This window comes from Narcine bancroftii, chromosome 13 (assembly GCF_036971445.1).
Source record: "Narcine bancroftii isolate sNarBan1 chromosome 13, sNarBan1.hap1, whole genome shotgun sequence".
Taxonomy (NCBI): Eukaryota; Metazoa; Chordata; class Chondrichthyes; order Torpediniformes; family Narcinidae; genus Narcine; species Narcine bancroftii.
Window position 1 is genome coordinate 84,180,630 of NC_091481.1, and position 23,429 is coordinate 84,204,058.

At 45.1% G+C, this 23,429-nt stretch overlaps 1 protein-coding gene across 1 annotated transcript in view; it reads right to left on the reverse strand.

Moving 5' to 3' along the window:
* Nucleotides 1–333: 333 nt before the first annotated feature.
* The window catches only part of LOC138748709 (synaptosomal-associated protein 25), a 96,946-nt gene continuing 73,850 nt past the window's right edge, over nucleotides 334–23,429 (reverse strand). Inside the window, exons 5-8 of the mRNA XM_069909345.1 lie at nucleotides 19,929–20,046; nucleotides 6,931–7,065; nucleotides 3,966–4,110; nucleotides 334–1,931 (exon numbers count right to left, since the gene is read on the reverse strand). Coding sequence (XP_069765446.1) covers nucleotides 1,872–1,931; nucleotides 3,966–4,110; nucleotides 6,931–7,065; nucleotides 19,929–20,046 — 458 coding nt within the window. The 3' untranslated portion in view covers nucleotides 334–1,871. The remainder of the gene's footprint in view (nucleotides 1,932–3,965; nucleotides 4,111–6,930; nucleotides 7,066–19,928; nucleotides 20,047–23,429) is intronic.

Here is a 23,429-nt window from a genome sequence, read left to right on the forward strand (position 1 = left end):
TTTAATGATAAACAGCACAGTACGAAGCCCTTCCGGCCATGAAACCCAATTGCACCCAATTAACCTGCCAACCCCGAACATTTTGGAGGACAGGGACCCCTTCCTATTCCTCATGCGCTCATAATCACAGCGATTCTACGTGACGGTACACCTGCTTGCTCGTCGGATGGTGGGAGTGGACTCGACGGTAACTGTCAAAAGTGAAACAATTGTTTCCACAGCTAAGAGGGGTCCTTGATTTAGGATAAATGAGAAGAAGAGTCAATGAGCCAAATGAAGTGAATTTTTATTTTGCGCAGAGAAATCTGACGATCTCGAATGTGGTACTGGCAGAGTGAAGGAAGCAGATTCAACCGTAAATTTCTGGATGAAATGACTGTGCAGGATTATCGTTGCAAGGCAGTGGGGGTGGTTTCCAAGAGCCAATGTTAGCACAAAGAGTAACGTGGTTAAACAAGAAAGCCTGCAGGTTGATGGGGCCGAGAGCCACACCACAGATGTGCTGGAGAAACTCAGCGAGTCATGCGCCCTCTTATAGGATGCACGGCAGACTTGACAAAGGGCACAGGCCCGAGACGTTGGCTACCCTCGACTTCCTGTGGACGCTGCTGAGTTCCTCCAGACGAACGTCTGCATATTGCACTCGACTGCACAATGGGCAACATGTTCCCCTCTGGTCCCACCACAGGGTGGCGGTGGGGGGGGGGGGGGGGGGGGTTGCTGAGTCACAGGGTAAAGTCTCAGCAATCAGCCGCCCTTGAAATTAAATGACAAAACATAATATATAAATGGTATTGAGGTAAAATGGAGCAGCAGATTTCCTTTGAATAGTTTCAGACTTGTTTAGAATTTGAAATGGTCACGTCTGAGGTTTCATCAAAAATTACATTAACCCAGGGCTGTCAACCGCTCTGCAACCAATTGCTTTCCATTTAGTAGGCCTGAAGTGACAGCAACTGCTTCAGCTGTCGATCCAAAAAAACAGCCAACCTCAGATGCAAAGGGTCGAGGGGAAATAGGCTAGTGCATCAAGCATCAAGCATTGGATCTGAAATAAGGGTTGTGAGCGCAATTTCGCTCAGTTTGACCTTAGCGGTATCGGTATTCCTCTGCGAACAGAGGAATGATCCTTTCCACTCACTCCAATCCCACGCCTGCTTTTGAGTGGCATACGGGTGGAGGCTGGAACCTTTCTGGTCAACCCTCCCCACCTGAATCCGGCTCTGATTCCCACTTCCTCACGTTGAAACGGGGGAAACCTGAGTTTGGCCTCACGGGATGTGACGAGGAACTGATGAGTGGGGCGGAGGCGTGGCTGAAATAATGCATCGTGGCAGCTTTCGCGAGGCAGGAGTGAACAAAGAGGTCTCTGGGGTGAGCTCACATGCGATCTGACGCAATGACCAAACTGTGCTCTTTTGTCAAACTTTCAGACTCTGGGATGTCTGCATCAGCCCTCTCCCTTATTGTGCAGAGGATGACATCTTAAGAAAGGGAAAGGGGTCTGCTGTATGTGTATCGGAATTCAAGTGCACAACAACGAGCTCAATTCATGCTCATGTTATCACGTGGTTACAGAGAATAATTCATTCAAAAAAGAACCAATCAGCACAGAGATTAGAACGAAATTGTACATTTGGTGCACTCTGGGCAAGCAATTACACATATTGACGCCAAAATATACACCATACACACATGACCATTTGCTACACTGAGAAATTATGAAATAAAGGAAAATGGAGAGACAATTGAACCTTGTCGTTTCCTTTCACTGCTCAGGGACGTGGCCCCTACTGGGTCTTGTAGATGTTGCGATGAGTGTTGGGGTGGGTGTCTCTGGCAGAGAAGGAGAAGTCTCGTCCGGGAGCTCCTCACAGCATCTTGGTGGCATGCTTGTTGGCTTCGTCGATGCGGGCTTTGTTCATGTCACCCTGCCAGGAAAGTAGAATGTGGTTGAGACAGGTAAAGGAGAGAGAGGACGCTTCCTGCTGTTCTGAGAGACTCGCCCGTGTTTTTGTGCCACGCACAAATGTGCTGGTGAAACACACTCCAGCCCAATGGTGTTAGCATCAACCTCCCCCGTCTCTCTCTTTCACTGCCCCTCAGTTTCCTTTCCTCCCAGCTCCCTTCCCTTCCCTCTCCATTCAGAGCTAACCCCCTCCCTTCATCACCACAGCCTTATCCTCTTCTACCCTCCCACCTGTATCCACCTATGACCTCTTATCTGTTGGCTTGTGCTCTTCCCCTGACTCTTCCTCCCTCCTCTCCCCTTCTCCCTCTCCCTCCTCTCGTCTTTTTAATTCAGGTGCATGTCTGCTTGCACCTTGATGAGGGGGCTCTGGCCCGTAAAAGTTGGTTACCCTTTCCTTTGTTTGGGTGGTGCTTGACCTGCTAAGTTTCTCCTGCATGTTTATAGCTAAACATGAAAGTCTGCAGATGCTGGGGTCAAGAGTGATGCACAAAAATGGAGGAGAAACTCGGCCAGAGTAACGAATGATTCAGGCTCGTGTGGGCATGTGGGTGTGTGTGCGAGGAAGGAGAAAGAGAGGAGAGGGAGAGAGAGAGAGAGAGAGAGAGTGTGTGTGTGTGTGTGTGTGTGTGCGTGTGCGCGCGCGCACGCGTGTAAAGGTTTCACAATTGTCATGTAATACTATATTTAGAATGAATTTTTTTGTCTTTTGTCCACCGTAAGGCAGACAGAGAGTCGCCACTTTGTCCAGCGCCCTCACAGACACCTACAGCACCTGGTGTTCCAAGTCGGTCTCCCCTCCAAGTTCAGACCAGGCCTGAGCCTGCTTAGCTTCTGAGATCAGGCAATCCCCAGGTGTATTCAGGCTATGAGGTGTGATTGCATGATGCATATACAGTATTCATTGTGTGTGTATGTATCTGGCTGCATGTGTGCACCTCTTGTGTCATTTGACCTACTGAATGTATGAGCAATTTCTATTTTTTTTTCAAGGTAAAAAAATAACTGACTTTCACAATACAGAAAAAAAAAAATCCATTCAGTTCAAATGGCTTATAAAAGTGCCACAGGAACCTTCTTCTAGCCCTCTATAGCTAAACTACCAAAGTGTGCAGTAGAACAGAGGGATCTGGGCATACAGAGACATAATTCCCTGAAAGTGGCGCCACAGGTGGACGGGGTGGTAACGAGAGCTTTTGGCATAATGGCCTTCATAAATCAAAGTATTGAGTACAGGAGTTGGGATGTTGTGGTAAAGTGGTACAAGGCACTGGTGAGGCCAGTTATGGTCACCGAACTACAGGAAAGATATCAATAAGATTGAAAAAGTTTCATGTTTAAACTTGGAGAAGATTCGATGCTCAATTTCCGATTTGAATGCAAATTTTCAAACACTCTGGGGACCCTTTTTGAGTTACTTTCACAATCTTTGATTTGTTATGAAGGTAATGTGTTGCGGTCAGAGCTGTCATTATTACCCAATGACAGAGACATTTCAAATTATATGGTCTTGTCTGCACGCGCCATCAGCAAGCACTGTTGTTTTCATTGCTGCTGGTGTTTTTATAGTCGCTGCAATTTTCTGGTGTTTTAGCTACAATATTGTGGTCATTTAGTATTTCCAAATACATTTAGGCTGTGTATATGATACTGTCATTTAAAGGTGTCATTTGTTTATCTCACTACTATTGCTGTTACATTCAGTGGTCAGTGGGAATTACGATTTACAAGTAACATCAGTACAAAAAACATTACTAAGGATTGTGTATGGTCTGATAAGGAGGGGTGGTAGTGACACCATGAGTTACCGCACTGGGCGATATCAACCCTAGTGACGCCACTGGTGCAGATAGGTACAATGGGTAGTAGGGATGTGTTGGGCCAAAGGGTCTATTTGTGTGCTGCAGACACTCCACCACGGATACACCTTCTGAATGGTGCTGTCTCTTATTCCTCCACTTTGCCTTTCCGCTGGAGTCTGCCATCGAGCTCTTACCTTGACCACGATCCTGTCGATCTGGGCATTCTGGGAGCCAATCTCGTTGCTCATGTCAAGTGCCATGTGCCGCAGGTTACCGATGATGCTGCCCACCTGATCCAGGTTTTCCTCCATCTCGTTTTCCCGAGCATCGTCTGTGACCCTGAAATCGGACCAAGAGGCACGTCAGTGCCCCAGCTTGCTTGTCAGCTGAGGCTCAAGCCTGTCGGCTCCAGCTGGCTTGGTCACTGAGCTGCAGGGAACAGTGGTCCCGGCAGATTCCGTGACAAAGCCACTCTCTGCCATCTGGAAATGATTCCAACTGAACAAGCAAAAGCCGGACTACACCAAACTACATTCATACCATTCTTCAGGCACCTGCCAACAGTTTACTGATATGTTAATGAAGGTCTCAGGCCCGAAACGTTGGTTATGTATCTTTATCTTTGCCACGTAAAGTACACTCTTTGCCCTGCTGAATTTCTCCAGCGTTGTGTTGTTACTTTAATCTCTAGAGTTTCATGCTTTACAATGTCAAACTATTGATCTCTCCATTCTTCCAGCCTATTTCCAAGTAACATATTTAACATTAAAAGCTTCATTAATTCATATGTTCTGGACATGTCAGTGCCTTGAGAAATATTGAAGTATTTCAAACTTTCTCTGCACTTTTTGAAGTTAATTTTAAACCAGATCCCTTAACTACTTTATTTGGTATTGTTGGAGAGAGTGGCACAACTTTAACGGCATCTGATCTGCATGTATTAGCTTTTATTTCTCTTATGGTGGAGGGATGTTACCCCGCCTACTCATGCTTAATGGCTACATGGCGTCACGTTTAAACATAGAGATTAGATGCTCAATTTCCAATTTGAATGTAAATTTTCAAACACTCCAGGGACCCTTTTTGATTTACTGTTATAATCTTTGATTTGTTACAAAGGTAGAAATTTCGACCAATGAGCTAATTTATCATTCTGTCTTCTTTTTATTGGACAAACAGCTTCATTCTTGGTCGTGGGTTTAGATTTTTTTTATATAATGAAAGATCAATATAATATAACCTGTCATTGTTTAGTTTATGGTGTGGTTTAATGTCAGACTAAGGTTTACATCTTTCGCGCATATTCAATGGCCAACCCTTTTTCCGCACTTATTTGAAATCAAAATCAACGTGTTTGCAGCTGTTACAAAATGAATGTACTCAGGCCAAGACTCATAGGAACATAGGAAGTAGGAACAGGAGTTGGCCAAAAATGGCCCATCGAGCCTGCTCCGCCATTCAATACGATCATGGCTGATCTAATTTATGACCTAACTCCACCTACCTGCCTTCTCCCCATCTCCCCTAATTCCTCTATCATGTAAAAATTTATCTAACCGAATTTTAAATATGTTTAATGAGGCAGCCTCAACCACTTCCCTGGTGAGAGAATTCCAAACATTCACTACTCTCTGGGAAAAACTATTTTTCCTCATCTCTGTCCTAAATCTACTCCCCCGAATCTTGAGACTGTGTCCTCTCGTTTTAGTTTCCCCGGCCAGCTCAAAAAGCCTTCCTACATCTATCCTATCCATACCCTTCATAATCCTATATGTTTCTATAAGATCTCCTCTCATTCTTCTGAACTCGAGCGAATACAATCCTAGACGATTTAATCTTTCATCATAAGTCAACCCCTTCAACCCAGGGATCAACCTAGTAAACCTCCTCTGGACCGTCTCCAAAGCCAGTACATCCTTCCTCAAATATGGAGACCAGAACTGGACACAGGACTCCAGGTGTGGTCTCACCAGTACCTTGTACAGTTGCAACATGACCTCCCTACTCCTGAATTCAATTCCTCTAGCGATGAAGGCCAACATTCCATTTGCCTTCTTAATAACCTGCTGCACCTGCAACCTAACTTTTTGCGATTCATGCACAAGCCCTCCCAAGTCCCTCTGCACAACAGCATGCTGTAGTTTTTCACTCTTTAAATAATATTCAGCTCTTTTATTTTTCTTGCCAAAGTGGATCACCTCACACTGACTAACATTGTACTCCATCTGCCAGACCTTTGCCCACTCATCCAGTTTAACTCTATCCCTCGGCAGACTCTCCACATCCTCATTACAATTTGCTCTTCCACTCAATTTGGTGTCATCCGCCAACTTGGCGACACCACATTTTGTCCCCTCCTCCAAGTCCTCAGTGTAAATGATGAACAGTTGTGGGTCTATCACCGACCCCTGCGGCACCCCACTTACCACTCTCTGCCAACCTGAAAAACTCCCACTTATCCCGACTCTCTGCCTCCTGTCAGACAACCAATTTTCAATCCAGGCCAATAGACTTCCCCGGACTCCACTTTCCTGTAACAACCAGGAATCTTATTATTAACTTACTAACCGAGACATTGGTTCATCCACCCAGATGGATTCATGACTAGAGTTGGGGCATTTTAAATAAAAATAAACTATTCTTGTTCCATCCAGCTGACATCAAGGATATTTTTGTCTCTAAACAGGGGCATCAGAATGCATGTCTGACAAAATAGGAGAATGTAGAGATTAAATTGAATCTGCTTGATTGAAATGTGGGGAATCTTGGATGAAATGATATGATTTAGGTGTAATGTATCATTTTTAGCTTTTAACATATCTACTCTGTGCATTTGGATGTGAAATTCCAGTGTTAATTAAAGTATTGAAAAAGAAAAGCCTCTCCTCAAGACATTCTCTTCTCTACAGTGTATTTTCTCAACAGGGGAGCCTCATCTCATTGAAGTAAAAGCCTTGTTTTATTTTCACCTCACGTAACATCAACATTCTTTTATATAGTGGGTAGAAGTAAGAAAGAACCATAATTAAGAGGACCGTAGCTGAAAAAAATTGACGATGGCCAGTTGAAATCACTTTGCAGGTGGTGTGTCGGTTTTTCACGGAAGACCTACTGATCGTGAATCCCATGGTTTGAACCTCCAAGTACAAAGGGTTTTACCTCCGGATGTAGCCGCCACTCATGGCCATCTGCTCCCTGTCGTCCATCACTCGCGCCGGCTGGCTGGCCACCACGCCGTCCTGGTTGTTTCCCCACACCTTCTTGTAGGCTCCTCCCGCCTCAAAGTTCTTTAACCTAGAAAGGAGAAGATGCACAAAGAGTTCGGTTGGCTTCAAAAAAATTCCCCCATGGGATCAAGCTAGTACCTGGTTGCACACCGGGCCCATAGGGGCATCAGATGTGAGACGACAGTTACCATTAGTTTGTTGGACACTAAGGTACTTTTTTTTCCAAGAGTTGACACTTGGGGTCTGGGCAAAAGATTTCAGTGCAAGAAGCTGAATCTAGAAAACCAATGGCTTCAATCCAGAACCATCCCAGAGCATGCAGACATGCCAGCAATCCCAGTCTCATTGACACTCTACTGCAAGCAACGTGCATTCAAAGTGTTTCATCAAATATGCACACACCCATAAAAAGTTTTTTTTCTCTGTGAAAACATTCTTTTACACAGCTGCATGGGGTGGGTTACCTGTTTTTTCTTTCCCCATTCAATTTTCCCTTCTTCTCTCCTTGAGATGTTTTCTATATGTTGGCAGTGTTTCAAGGACCCCCCCACCACCCAGGCTATGCCCTCTTCTCACTGCTACCATCAGGAAGGAGGGACAGGAGTCTGAAGATGCACACCCAACGGTACAAGGACAGCTTCTTCCCCTCCGCCATCAGATCTCTGATCAGACAATGAACCACAGACACTGCCTCAGTTTTTTGCATAATTATTTTTTAAATATATTGTATTTATAGAACCATGACCTACAGCAATTTTGTACCTGTCATGCACAACACCGCTGCCGCAAAATAGCAAATTCTGTGGCACCTGGCTCATGACAATAAGCCTGAGGTGACCAGGGAACTTATCACCACGCTGATTTGAAAGAAGGCTGCCCTTTGTGGCAATGCTATTCCAGGACAATGTGGGTACAACTGAGGAAGCACATTGTCAATCAAACTTGCAAATGAGTTGCTTCAAACGAATGAGTTTAAACTGAGGACAAATACAGTAAAATCCCCGTTATCCGGAATTCAAGCAAATGGCAGCCTCAAGCAACCGGCAAAAGAGTTCGCGGAAAATAAATAGGTTAAAAAAAAACACAAAAGTTTAGCAGTCAGTTTGCAAATCACACGACATGCAATCTCAAGCAACTGGAAAATCACATCCAGCCTCTACCAGTCGCCATAGGTGCCGGATAATGAGGGTTTTACTGTAAAATGGTACAGAAGTGGTACATTCAGAATCTGCCCTGTGGTTTTTTGTTCCATCCCTATCTTCCTACCTCAGGTGGAATTTAGCTCCCTGAGACATTTTTATTCTCCACATTCCCTGGAAGATTCAATCCCATCAGAACGAGCAGGTGAAGACAGACTGCACGCCACCCTCAATTCTGGTTGGATCGTAATCCCAACATTATAATACTTGCAGCTGAGGGTGAAAAGAGGGAAATAATTTCCTTTGAGCAAATAGTAGACCTGCTTTTGGCCATGAGATACCTAGTTTGAGGTTGAGGGCAAATGTGAACCAAAATCCTATAGGGTACTTGGAGAGAAATTCCCTGGAATTCCCCAGCGGCTATACCTTGTGAGGTGTCTGAGGAGATTCAGTACGTCACCAAAGACTCTCGTAAACTTCTACAGGTGGACCGTGGAGAGCATTCTGGCTGGTTGTATCACTGCCTGGTACAAAGGAGCTAGATCTCAGGACAAGAAGAAATTCCAGAGGGTTGTTAACGCAGCCTGCGACATCATAGGCACCAGACTTCATCCCATCAAGGACGTCTACATGAGGCGATGTCTTAAAAAAGGAGCCTCTATCCTCAAAGATCCCCACCACCCAGGCCATGCTCTCTTCACTCTGCTAACATCGGGAAAAAGGTTCAGGAGCCTGAAGACGAGCACCCAGCGGCACAAGGACAGCTTCTTCCCCTCCGCCGTCAGATTCCTGAATGATCAATGAACCAAAGACATTGCCTGACTTTTCGTGCACTATTTTTTTACAGTAATGTCGTAAGGTGGTTATAACATGAATGTTTGCCCTGTGATGCTACCACAAAACCCTGAATTTCATGATTTGTTCATGACAATAAATTCAGATTCTGAAGCTGATCTCGGCACTGCACCCCTCTCCTAACTTTGATGGAATAGACTGTATAAATCCAAGCTTTCATAAGTCGGCGGGACAGGATGGATGGAGTGGAAGGTTATTGTCATAACAGTTCCAGTAGAAAGGGGAACTTCTGTGCTGATGTCGTAAATCCCCTTTATATCCGATTCACAGTGCCTTTGCTTCGGTATTGTGACATTCTTCTTCTTCTTTCTCTTTGGCTTGGCTTCACGGACGAAGATTTATGGAAGGGTAATGTCCACGTCAGCTGCAGGCTCGTTTGTGGCTGACAAGTCCGACACGGGACAGGCAGACACGGTTGCAGTGGTTGCAGGGGAAAATTGGTGGGTTGGGGTTGGGTGTTGGGTTTTTCCTCCTTTGTCTTTTGACAGTGAGTAACTAATAGGCACTGATTGGAGAAATTAAAACAGGATTTTGGCTCAATGCTGGCAAAATTCTGACACAAAACATTATAACTCTAGGAACTTCAGAAACTTTGTTTAAATTTAGACGTATAGCATGGAAACAAGTCCTTCTGGCCCGTGCTGCTCAATTAAACCCAATTCATCTATAACCCCTGTACATTTTGAACAGTGGGAGGAAAGCCACTTTAGTCATGAGGAGAACATACAAACTCCTTACAGATGGCACCGGATTCAAGCCCAGGCCACTGGCACAGGAACGGCATTGCGTTAACCACGTTGCAAGCAAACACCAGATCTAAAAGATAGCTAATGCTCTTCGATGCATCCCAGAGACAGGTAAAATGGTGCGGCCATGTCACAGATTCACAAATAGACATAGAGATGGAAGTAGAAACATAGATATTGATGGAACTTGTGGAACCGCGGGGAGTTGTGCACACACACCTAAGCAGAGCGATTTCCTTTTTGTTGTTTGCAAGGATGTGGACAATGCTGCCCATGTATCAGTAGGTAGGGCTGAGCCCCTCAGTTGGGAGTTGGGGGGGGGGGGGGGGAAAGCTAGAGTGTAACCCAGTGATGCTGTGGGAGTAGGAGAGGAAGGTGGATGTGCCCTGATCCCAGGCACCAGTTCTCCTAATCCTTTCAGGACTGAGCGTGCAGTTCGTGCAGTCTTAACTTCCGATGGTTATTTTTTATACAATTTTAAATTTAGACATGCAGTACGGTAACAGGCCATTTTGTCCCTGAACTCGTGCCGCCCAATTAACCTACATCCCCAATATGTTTCAAATGGGGGGAGGAAACCAGAACCCCCAGGGAAATCCCACACAGACACAAGGAGAATGTACAAACTCCTCACAGTGTTAGAGACTGGGTTTTGTCACGGACAGAGTGTCATAGAATCAAACAGCATGTAAACAGGCCCTTCGGCCTACCACTGAGTCAATGCTGACCACAGAACCATTGAACATGACAGCACAGAAACAGGCAGTTCAGCTCACCAATCACCAATTCACTCTAACCCTACACTATTCCAGCTTCTTCTCTCCCAACACGTCCATCAGCACACACTAGACATTACCAATCTCCTGTAGGTCAGAGGCAACTTACAGCCACCAATTAACCTCACGACCAACATGTCTTTGGGACATGGGAGGCAACTGGGTAGCTCCCAGGAGAAAGTCAAATGATCGCTGGGAGAACGCGCAAACTTCACACACTTAGCACCCGAGGTCAGGATCAAACCGAGGCTGCAGGAGCTGTGATCCAGCGGCTGTACCAGCTGTGGCTTGATCTTCACGCAAGTGAACTCGTCCAGATTCGCTCTGTTTTAGTTTTGACGTGTCTGGTGGGTGACCGAAACTTGGGGGCGGGGGGGGGCGGGGGGGGAAGGTGGGGGTGAGCAGGTAAGCTTTGGTTTGAAGAATCTCCTGGGTTCAATTTCAGACCCAGACCTAATTGGAGGAGTTGGGAGGCACTAAGAACCTCGTCATACCGGCACAAAGCTACAACCTCAGAATGGTTATTGAAACCAGAGAGACTGGAGGAAAACCACACAGACATGGGGAGAACGTACAGACTGCTGACAGAGAGTGCCAGTTTCAAACCCGGGTCACTGGTCGCTGTAACAGTGTTGCGCTAACCACTACACTAACTGTGCTGCCCCACGATTCAAATGGGCTGAGTGGCCTAATTCTGCTCTGATATCTTTTGGTCTGATAAGTCGGATATGTGGATCGAGGGGTAGGACTGATTCAGGGGACAATACAATGCATCCCTCCAGGAACCCTTTGCACAGATAATGCTAGGTATTTCTTGCAGGTGCATCACACAGCCTTCTGCCCCCAAGCCCCCACCCCCAGTCTGCAGCCCAGTTGATGGGAATAGATGAGCCTGGGCAGTGTCTGGGGTTACTAATTCTTTTGCTCTCTGGTCGTGCCTCCTCTAAGCTGCTGGCCAGCATTCTGTCTGGTTGCATCACTGTTTGGTGTGGAGGTGCCAACGCACAGGACAGGAAAAAAACTCTAGAGGGTTGTCATCTCGGCCTGTGACATCATGGACACCAGTCTCCACTCCATCGTGGACGTCTACAAGAGGCAGTGTCTCAAGTAAGAGGCCTCTATCCACCACCCAGGCCATGTCCTATTCTCCCCTACCATGGTAACAAGCTTGCCACATCTACTCTGTCCAGACCCTTCAGCATTCGAGATGTCTTTGTTCTCCAATGAGTATAGTTCAAGAGCTGACAAACATTCCTCATATACTAACCCAGTCAATCCTTGTATCATTCTAGTAAATCTTCTCTGTACCCCCTCCAATGCCAGCACGTCCTTTTTCAAATAGGGCATCTGCAACTGTATTCCAAGTGAGGTCTCACCAGTGCCCTATAGAGTCTCAACATTACAGCCCTGCTCTTATATGCTATTCTCTAGAAATGAATGGCAACATTGCATTCGCCGTCTTCACCTTTAAGGGGTCCTGCGCATTTGGCTTCTATGAGTTCTCATTGAGAAATATAGCACAGAAACAGGACCTCCTTGAGTCCATACACTTGCCCATGTTATTCTACCCACCATTCCCATCGACTCCTGCAGGTTCTAACGTTCGTGTACACACACGAGGCACAATTCACCGGTGCCAATGAACTAGCCAGCCCAACCCCCTTTTGGAATGTGGAGCGCCCAGGTGAAATCTGTGCAGTGGCTGGGAAGACGTGCAAACTCCACGCAGGCAGACCCCCCCCCTCCGAGGTCAGGAGTGAACCCGGGTGCCTGTGGCTGAGGCAGCAGTTCCAGCTGCTGCTCGTGACCACTTGGTCCCTGTCAACTGTGGCTTAGCAGGTGACTCCTTACCGTCTGGGGTCAGAAAAGTAAGACCAGCTGGCAGTACTGAGGCTGCACTTTTAGAAATGCCTTCTTCTCAATTAAATGTTTCGTGTGGATGCAGAAGGTCCATTGGTTTCGAAGAGGAGGATGATCCTGCCATGAACACATTTTTCCTTTCAATATTTTTATTAGTTCAGTGTATAAATGTTACACAGGTACATGAGAATAAAATAGAATATTAACAAATCTTAGAATAATACAGATGATATTGTAAAAAGAAGTGAAAAAAATTAACCTACTATTCTACTTATCTAACCCCATCCTACAGAGTCTATTGGTTAACACGAACAGGCCACTACAGTTAATAAATAAATACTGTAACCCATGGGGTCATAAACCAGGAAATAAAGATAAAGGTTCCATTATTGTCACATAATACTACATTCAGAATGTAATTCTTTAACTTTGTATACCGCAAAGAAGACAGGGAGCTGCCATTTTGTCACAGAAATGAGGCCCCAGTGAGGAACGAACTCACAACTCCCGCAGGGCTCTTACCAAATAGAGTTAATCTTACTAATTTTTAAAATAATTGAGAAAAGAACCCCACAAAGAAACAAAGTTCAGTTTCATTTCAGTTGTGGAACATCTAATTTTCCAAAGACAGAATTGCTGGGTGTGAATGGGAGGGACAGCACCTTTCCATCTCATTAAAATGGAGGGGAGGCGAGGGCAACGACGTGGGATTGTGAAGCCAGCAGAATTAAACTAGGTGGCCCAGTTATTCCAAAGAGAGCAAGAAAAGGATTTGGAATCAAATTAATACAGTATTAAGAACTAAAGACAAGGTACAAAATGCCCCTTCCCAAAAACTGGAAAGAGATGGACATAATCAGAACATAATTCATGATCCATGAATTTTCTTTAGTTCTACATTTGCCACATTTTGGAAATGAGATTAGAATAGAATTTAGCCAATTGGACTTTGGAATAGTGGGCCCGGTGTATGATCTTAAACTGTAATAATGATAAATTAACTGATAATTTTGTTGTTAGACACACATTGAGAATCTGGTTTCAATTTAGGGAACATTTTGGGTACCACAGATCCTTATTAATTAGTCCTATTTTAGGTAATTCCTTTTTTTTAACCTTTGGTTCGATATAGCAGTTATCATCAGTGGTAAAATTTAGGGATTCAATCTCTTTTAGATATTTTAACTGACCAGCTTCTTTTGAACAATTATCCACTAAATTTAAAATACCTAACCATATAACCATATAACCATTTACGGAGCGGAAACAGGCCATGTGGGCCTTTCGAGTCCGCACCGGTTCACTGATTTTGTGCGTCCTCTTCAGGCATTGGTCCCGGTCGAAAGACTTCACTTTTTTCACTCTTTAGTGTTTTTTGTGGGGGGGACTATTTTACTTTGAGGATTTTTCAATCAACATGCGGTCAAAACGAAGAATAATCAAAAAGAACATCAATATCGATAATATTAACAAACTAGTGCAGATATCGATCTGCAGGTCGATATTAAAGAAAATGAGATAAAAGAGTTTACGTGTTATTCAACTGTTACAATAAATTTGATGTCCACTTTGAAGCAAAGGGGGAAAAAGATCATAGAAAGAAAAACAAGAGGAACCCTCCCAGCCTCCGAGAAACAAGAAGAAAAGAGAAAGAAAAAGATTGGCTTCACCTTGGATAAACCCCACTCCCAATAAGGGACAAATAACCTGATTTATCTAGGGTCCTCGGCATGGCGAGCACCAGTGGGGACGCTATTTACAAGTTAGGAGCTTTTTAAATTCTTTAATTTTGAAGCTCCCTGAAGATCTAGAACCTAATGATAGGGATGATTTATAATTTTCTACCTAATTATAAAGAAGTCATATCTAGTCTTTATGAATTACTTTTAAATTCAAGGGCTAGTTCCCTGGACAGAATTTAAAAAGAAAATGATGGGAACAAGATTTTCAACAGTCATGTTCTGAAACTACATGGAATTCCATTCTGAGACAAGTGCATTCATCCTCTCTTTGTGCTCGACATTCATGAACACGTTTTTAAACATCCATTCATTTTTCAAGACATGATCGTTTATTGCTCACCCCCTGCGGGTCCACGAGAAGTTAGCGGTGAGCCACTGCAGTGCTTCCAGTGAAGGTGTTCTTCAGGGTGTGCTTAGTCCCACACTCAGCAAATGATGAAAGGACAGCAGCATATTTCCATGCCAGGAGGGTGTGCAGTTTGGAAGGGAACCTACATCTCTTTGATCTTCCTTTCCTAGTGGCAAGTGACAATGGGTTGGGGGTAGCCAAGGTGTGTATCCGCCATGCATTTTGTAGATTATACACACTGCAGCGGTGGAGAGATTTAACGTTCAAAGCACCAGTCAAATAGGCTGCTTGCTCTGGATGGCGTTAAGATCCTTGAATGGTACTAAAGTTTTATCAGCTAGACAAGTGAAGATTCATGACTTGCGTCTTGCAAAGGGTTAAAAGGTTTTTCAGTACAGGTCTCTGCTCCTGCCCGGGCTGACTCCTTCGAGGTGGACGGCAACTGATGTTGAGAATGGAGTCAACGTTGCCCACTCTGGCTGCAGCCGATGCTGAAGACTTGGACCCAGCACCGTTTGGCATCTTCCCACTTTTTTTTACTGTTATTGTAATCAAACTGAGTGTCAGAGCTCCTCGTGGGCAAGTCAGGGGTTGAATTTCTTTCTACTTGTGACGTCGAGCTCCACGTGGGCAAGTCAGGGATTGAATTTCTTTCCACTTGTGACGTCGAGCTCCACGTGGGCAAGTCAGGGGTTGAATTTCTTTCCACTTGTGACGTCAGACCTCCACATTGGCAAGTCAGGGATTGAATTTCTTTCCACTTGTGACGTCGAGCTCCACGTGGGCAAGTCAGGGGTTGAATTTCTTTCCACTTGTGACGTTGAGCTCCACGTGGGCAAGTCAGGGGTTGAATTTCTTTCCACTTGTGACGTCAGACCTCCACATTGGCAAGTCAGGGATTGAATTTCTTTCCACTTGTGACGTCGAGCTCCACGTGGGCAAGTCAGGGGTTGAATTTCTTTCCACTTGTGACGTCAGACCTCCACATTGGCAAGTCAGGGATTGAATTTCTTTCTACTTGTGACGTCGAGCTCCACGTGGGCAAATCAGGGGTTGAATTTCTTTCTACTTGTGACGTCAGACCTCCACATTGGCAAGTCAGGGATTGAATTTCTTTCTACTTGTGACGTCGAGCTCCACGTGGGCAAGTCAGGGATTGAATTTCTTTCTACTTGTGACGTCAGACCTCCACATTGGCAAGTCAGGGATTGAATTTCTTTCCACTTGTGACGTCGAGCTCCACGTGGGCAAGTCAGGGGTTGAATTTCTTTCCACTTGTGACGTCAGACCTCCACATTGGCAAATCAGGGGTTGAATTTCTTTCACCTTGTGATGTCATGTTGGCGCTAAAAAAAAGTTCAGCTTTTAGATCTTTTTGGTTTTCGTTACGGATACTCGACCTGTATCAGGAACACTGGACACCAGCCTCTCCACTGTTCTAATTGCTGAATTATCTATGATGTTGGTCCCAATGTGTTTGCAGTTATCCCCTAGACTCTTCTATGGAGCGTTTCCCTTGCTCAGGAGTTGTCAATAGAATTGATCAGTGTGAATATAATGAACATTGCCCACTCCTAACCTTATGGTGCAGAGAAAATCATCGATGAGGCAGCTGAAGATGGTGGGATGGTGAGATAAGTTTCGTTCGATGGCCATAACCATCTTTCTTGGCGAGAAGCAAGACTTTCTTCATGGGAACGACAGCACTGGAGTGTTTATCCTTGGATGCCCACTGGTGCCAGCTTTACCAAGGCCTTTTTGATGCTGCCTTGGTGTCAAGGGCAGTTATCTTACCTCTTTGGTTCCTACTTAGTCCCAAGTTTGTGGTGAGTTCTGGCAGCAGCTGATTCTCGTGTCGCCCAAACTCCACATTGGCCAGTAGGTCATTGGAAATCGAGACAGACCCTTGCCACTTTCTGAGTGAAGACTGAGAGGGCAGTAGTCGCCCAGAGCCTTGTGCAGACAAGATATACACAGTCAGTTTTCCACATTGTCGGGTCAATGTTAGTCCTAGAACAGCTTGGCTGGAACTAAGGTCTTTAGTGTTGTAGGCGCGATGTTGACTGGATTTGTCTGTTTCCAATTTCTCAGACATTTCAAAGTATGATGTGGAATGAATTTAATTTGCTGAAGACTGCTCTCTGAGATGGGGTAGGAGTGGGAGCTCAAGATGATTTATTCACCATTTTGGGCCAAATATTTTTCAACCTTGCATTTACCCCTAATATGCTGGTTTTTCCCTCTCACTGAGGATGGAGATGTTGTTGGAGTCTCCTTCTTCCTGTCAGTTGTTCAACCCTCCGCTGCAGTCCTCGAGTAGATGTACGCCTTCCCTCTGTTGGTCGAGGGATGGTTTCACTCGGTCTACAGTGTTCTGGTTCTGTGGCATCGCTTGCAATGTGCGGTACCTTCACCTCGCTTGAATAGGCACCTGGTGGGGGGAAGGGGGCGGGGAGAGGATCTCAGTCTACTCATCAGAAAGGAGAACCACCCTGACTTGATCACGTTGATGTTGGTGCACTCTTGCCAGAAGTAATTTGGCTGCCACATCTCCAACGTGACAATACGGATACATTTAAAAGCTACTGCTTTGCTTGAAAAGTGCTTTGACATCCTCAAATTGTGCAAAGTAGGTATATAATTACGACAATGTTTTTTTATGGAGCTGGTAGCTAGGAAATAGGTAGAAACCATCCTGATAGCAACATATAAAAGATCATTTAAATTAAGAGTAAATTCATTGACTTTGTGCTCTTAAATGTGAGTAAATGCTTGAAAGGAATCTTTGGCTTGGCTTCGCGGACGAAGATTTATGGAGGGGGTAAAAAGTCCACGTCAGCTGCAGGCTCGTTTGTGGCTGACCAGTCCGATGCGGGACAGGCAGACACGATTGCAGCGGTTGCAAGGGAAAATTGGTTGGTTGGGGTTGGGTGTTGGGTTTTTCCTCCTTTGCCTTTTGTCAGTGAGGTGGGCTCTGCGGTCTTCTTCAAAGGAGGCTGCTGCCCGCCAAACTGTGAGGCGCCAAGATGCACGGTTTGAGGCGTTATCAGCCCACTGGCGGTGGTCAATGTGGCAGGCACCAAGAGATTTCTTTAGGCAGTCCTTGTACCTTTTCTTTGGTGCACCTCTGTCACGGTGGCCAGTGGAGAGCTCGCCATATAATACGATCTTGGGAAGGCGATGGTCCTCCATTCTGGAGACGTGACCCATCCAGCGCAGCTGGATCTTCAGCAGCGTGGACTCGATGCTGTCGACCTCTGCCATCTCGAGTACCTCGACGTTAGGGGTGTGAGCGCTCCAATGGATGTTGAGGATGGAGCGGAGACAGCACTGGTGGAAGCGTTCTAGGAGCCGTAGGTGGTGCCGGTAGAGGACCCATGATTCGGAGCCGAACAGGAGTGTGGGTATGACAACGGCTCTGTATACGCTTATCTTTGTGAGGTTTTTCAGTTGGTTGTTTTTCCAGACTCTTTTGTGTAGTCTTCCAAAGGCGCTATTTGCCTTGGCGAGTCTGTTGTCTATCTCATTGTCGATCCTTGCATCTGATGAAATGGTGCAGCCGAGATAGGTAAACTGGTTGACCGTTTTGAGTTTTGTGTGCCCGATGGAGATGTGGGGGGGCTGGTAGTCATGGTGGGGAGATGGCTGATGGAGGACCTCAGTTTTCTTCAGGCTGACTTCCAGGCCAAACATTTTGGCAGTTTCCGCAAAGCAGGACGTCAAGCGCTGAAGAGCTGGCTCTGAATGGGCAACTAAAGCGGCATCATCTGCAAAGAGTAGTTCACGGACAAGTTTCTCTTGTGTCTTGGTGTGAGCTTGCAGGCGCCTCAGATTGAAGAGACTGCCATCCGTGCGGTACCGGATGTAAACAGCGTCTTCATTGTTGGGGTCTTTCATGGCTTGGTTCAGCATCATGCTGAAGAAGATTGAAAAGAGGGTTGGTGCGAGAACACAGCCTTGCTTCACGCCATTGTTAATGGAGAAGGAATATTGTGGTAGATAAATCTACAAGTCTATTGTGTAGATTCTGTTACGTGTTCTTTTTGAATACATCTTGCTGGGAGCATGTAATCAGCCAACTTTCATGTCTGCATTCAGGCTTTCCCTTTCACATCTCACCTCCGTGACTTCCCCTTCTGCGCCCTTTCTCAGGGCTTGAGAACGGATCTTTACAAACACTAATTCCTGATGAGTGGTTAACCCCGCTGCCAGACCGCTTATCGCTTCTGAACATCTTGGAAGACACCAGGACACAGCCTGTAAAGCATCTTGAACACAGATGGCAGCCACTCTGAAGTTGCCTATCTTGTTTCTGGGAGAGGAACATTCTGAACAGGCAACTGGTATCCCTGATGAACATCGGTCACATAGTTACCCTAAACCTTTGGGAAACTGAACTCCTCCCTTTTACTTCCATCAGCCCTAGAGAACCGTGCAATTTAAAAAGAAATTTTTTTTTTAAAGATACAGCCCATCTGGCTCACGCCACCCAGTGACCAATTAACCAACGAACTCTGTATGTCTTTGGAAAGTCCACTGGAGCACTCCACGTGGGCATGGAGAAACTGTGCCAACTCCTGGTAGACCGTGGCGGATTTGAACCTGGGTCACCGGCACTGTCACTAACCACGTCACCCTTTTGCTACTCCAATATGACCCACTTGTGCATCTTTCCTTCCTGTTATGCCCTCAGCAATAAAGTCTCCTTAAGTGCAATTCCTTCTCCAAACCCTTCCGCTTCTACACAATTCTCTCTTGCCTCCCGAGATACTTTTGACCAACCTTTGGATCACCGGTTTGTACAGAATGAGAAACGTTCAGGTTTGATACGCTTCGTTGGACCTGAAACGTGGGCTCTGTTTCTCGTTCCACCTGACCAATGTGAATCTTTCCAGCATTTAAAAATAATTTAGGTGCACAGCGCGGTAACAGGCCCTTCCTGCCCAGAAGGATCCGTGCCACCCAAATGCTTTTGGAGGGAGGGAGAAAACTGGAGTGCCCGGAGAAAACCCACAGACATGAGGAATATACAAACTCCTTACAGTCAGTGGAGGATTCCAACCTGGGTCTCTGGCATTGTACACACTAACTGCTAAAAGACCAGCACCTCCATTTTTAAAAATAAATTTAGACCAGTCCTAAAATACCCCTTTATGTTGCTCAGTATCCCTTGTGTTACTGAGCTCCGGTGACACATTTTAAAGGTGCTACAAGCATTGTTCTTTTGGCTTTTTATTCTTTCAGATCCAAACTGAGTTGCCATGCATTTCAACCTTTTCGTACATTTCAGTGGAAATTGGGAATCAATCTCTAAGGGAATGAAAAAACGGGCATATTTGCAGACCGCTTCTCAAAGTGCAACTTGTTCATGAGTCTGTCAGCGGGTGGATGGAACCGTGTCATTTCTCAGCAAGCAGCATGCAGGCAGGCAGATGGCCTCCGGGGCCAGCAGTTGGCACCTACTTATTGCAGGGGCAGGAACAAAGGCCACAGCATTTGCCCAGATCCGACAGATTTTTTTCTGCTTCTTTCATGTCCTTATTGATCTGATCCATTCCCTCTTCAATCCTCTCCAATTGCTCTGAATGAGGAAGATAGTTAGTTTCCACAGACAAATGACAACACACAAGCAAGGGGTCGGAGAACTCCCCCAAACTGATTGGGATTGAGCCGGGCCTTCTCAACGGGTACAGGCCCTCGTGGGGAAGCGATGAGCCTCTGGACTTATATTTATATTCATATTCTCACTGAGCACTGGTACCTTCCTTTAGACCAACCGCAATCAGTATGGGGTTCCCTCAGCCCTCTGAAGAAACAGACAAATGAAGATAAAGAGAGAAATAGACAGACAAAAATACCCAGCAGGACATAGACACAGGAATTTCTTTGATAATTTTGACTTAACAGACCCAAAATAGGCCTGTCAAGCCCCTTTCAATTCTAGTGGCTGGAGGATGAACAGAGAGCTCTTACTGTGGTTCTCATTGTGGGTGACTCGTCTTGTCAGAGATGGATGTTGGGGTTTTGGTATAATGTAGAATCAGCCGCAGATCCTTTCAACTGGACTCATGAAACGTGCTTTAAGTTTAGATTTTGTTTTGGGATATTTCATTTAAAATTTTCCATCCATGTAATTATATATTGTACAGAGTCAATACTTAGTTATATTTAAAATTGGCATGATTACATGGTATTAACCCCATCCACCCCTCCCAGTATAAAAATTCGAATGATAAAAATTGATATAATATACAGGTATATAAAGGACTTATGTAAAGAAAAAGTATAAAGAAAAGATAATATTAGTCTGGATTGCATGGAAGGATTAGCTCCCACACTGGGATCTTACAGTATTTATATTAAAAGACTTTAGGGAAGATTATTACAGATCTTAAGGGGCTGGAAGTACATTTCTACATATTTATCCCTAAACTTTGCATTTTCGGGCTCCAAATTTGATCAAAAGCTGAATATTTATTTCTCAAAATTATATGTTATTTTCTCCAAAGGTATACAACTTTGAATTTCCGAGTGCCATCTTTCCATCTCCAAAAGTGCATCCGATTTCCAAGTCACTGCTATACACTTCCTTGCCACCACTACAGCTATTTTGATAAATTTGACTTGATAAAATGATAGTTTTAATTCAGGTCTTGTTCTCGCTATATTCCCCAACAAAAATAAATCTGGATTTTGGGGGATAACAATCCCAATAATCTGTTCTAAAAACTTTCCTAAATCCTGGCACAAAGTTCTAACTCTAGAACATGACCAAGTAAAGTCAACAAGATTCCTGTTTCTTCCAAAACATTTATCTGATAAATCCAATTTAATTTTGTGCAATTTTTGTGGTGCTAAATCTAATTGATATAAATTAACTAATTGAACTAAATTGTATCTAACGTTTATAATATTTGTTATACAGTCTCGACAGAGTTCTGCCCATCACTTCTCATCCATTGTAATATTTAAATCGCCCTCCCATTTCTGGCTGGATTTATGAACTCTCTTTTTAATAGTGCCTGTTTGTAGTAAAAGATACATCGCAGAAATAAATTTCTTAGCATAACCTCTCCTGCTAAGAACTTCCAATTCACTACAAAAACCCTATACCAAACCCTCCTACTGGTGGTGACTTGGGAAGAGCTTGATAAAAGCGACGAGGCTTGGCCAACCTCGAGTCGCAGCTGTTCCCTTCCTGTGAGTCGAGGGACAACAGGAGTCTCATAGCTGGAGTGTCTTTCAGTAAAGTGCTGAGGCCCTCATTTCCACTTGCCTCGTTCCATGGTCCAACCCAGCTCAACAATCAAATGATTAACATTCCTCACATGGAATTTTCCATTTCAACTCATTAGTATCTCAACTGCGTGTCCATTTATGGGGAAACTACAGCAGACTTGTAGGCAATAAGGAATTTGGGACACACCTCTTCACCTACCGTGTTTGTTTGAATAATACAGCCCCTGTAAAACTTGTGCCGTCCAATTACACCCAATTAACCTCCTAACCCTGTGTGTTTTTGAAGGGAGGAAACCCACGCAGGTGAATGCACAAACTCCTTAAAGACAGCACCGGATGCGAACGTGGGCCACTGGCGCTGTAATATGGTTGCACTAACTGTGCTACCCTGGGAAGGATGTGGATTTTGTTATGAGGTAAGGAGCGCAGAAACCTTGAAGGGGCAACAGGGAAAACACATGAACAGAAGGGCAGATGAGAGGGGGTGGGAGGAGGCTTGTGTGGAGGATGGTCTAGCGGGCTGAAATAAATTGTTCACAGTGGATCACATTGCATGCAAACCTGACAATGACCCGGGCTGTTGGCTGTGCACTGACAGCCCAAGTGCTCAGGGCTTCAATGGTTCAAACAGGATCTCTGCACTGAAGGTTAGCGACAGTCATTTTTGGACTGAAGTTGAAATGATTGAATATTAATTCCTCTTGAGAGCCGCAATCTGGTGGGATTGAACAGCGCTCTATGAAACCAACTCTTCTACACATTTGTTAAGATACACAGTTAGCAACAGTGTCCTGTTTATATGTTAATCAGTGCGACTGAAGCCTACACAGTTCTAATTTAGATATAGAGCAGGGTACATCCTTCCGGCCCACGAGCCCTTGCTGCCCCAAATACACTAATGAACCACAAATCCCTTCCGTTTTCATTTTTGAAGGGTGGGAGGAAACCCCATGGAGACATTGTACAAACTCTTTATGGATAGCACCGGATTCAAACTCAGGTCCCTGTCGTTGTAATGGCATTGCTCTAATCGCAACGCTTAACGTGCCAACCCAAAGGTGAAAGTGGGGAGACTGGCTGATACAAGGAGGCCATTGGCAGTTTGTCAACACCAGAGGGTTCCTCATTATAACACTTCTGTTTGATGCTTAGATCCACCAGCTAAACTGAACCCTATTTCAGCTGCTGGAGTTGATCAAAGGATGCTTGGTCCTGAGGTGTGTGTCTAATTGATGTCATTGAGACGTTCAGATAACTCTGTCCTACAGTGTGTGTTGAACCGGAGTGGCTGGTCGTGAACCAGGGCTGGATTAAGTTAACTGATGACCTGAGCGCAGCTCAACAAGGGATCCCCCTCGACCCTTCCATTGTCTAACTGACGAGATGTTAAGTGCTGAATGTGAAATAAGAGATTAAATATTCAGGTTTCCTCCAGGCCGGACCCCACAATGTAATTAAATATCATCTGTATATGGTTTTTTTTCATTTATTGTCGGGGGGGGGGCTTTTTGTGGGGCCCTCGTTCAGTGGCACCCTGGTAAATCTAGCACTGGAGAAAACTCTGTGGTCATCCTTCCCTTGGTCCCCAAAGCACGCGCTTCTTTTGCTTAACGGTTAATCCAGGCCTGTTGTGAACCCAAAGAATCTTCAGCATGAACGAGCTGGGAAAGGATGATGGGGTGAGAATAGGTGGGTAGGGAAAGATCGGGCAAGAAGGAACATTAG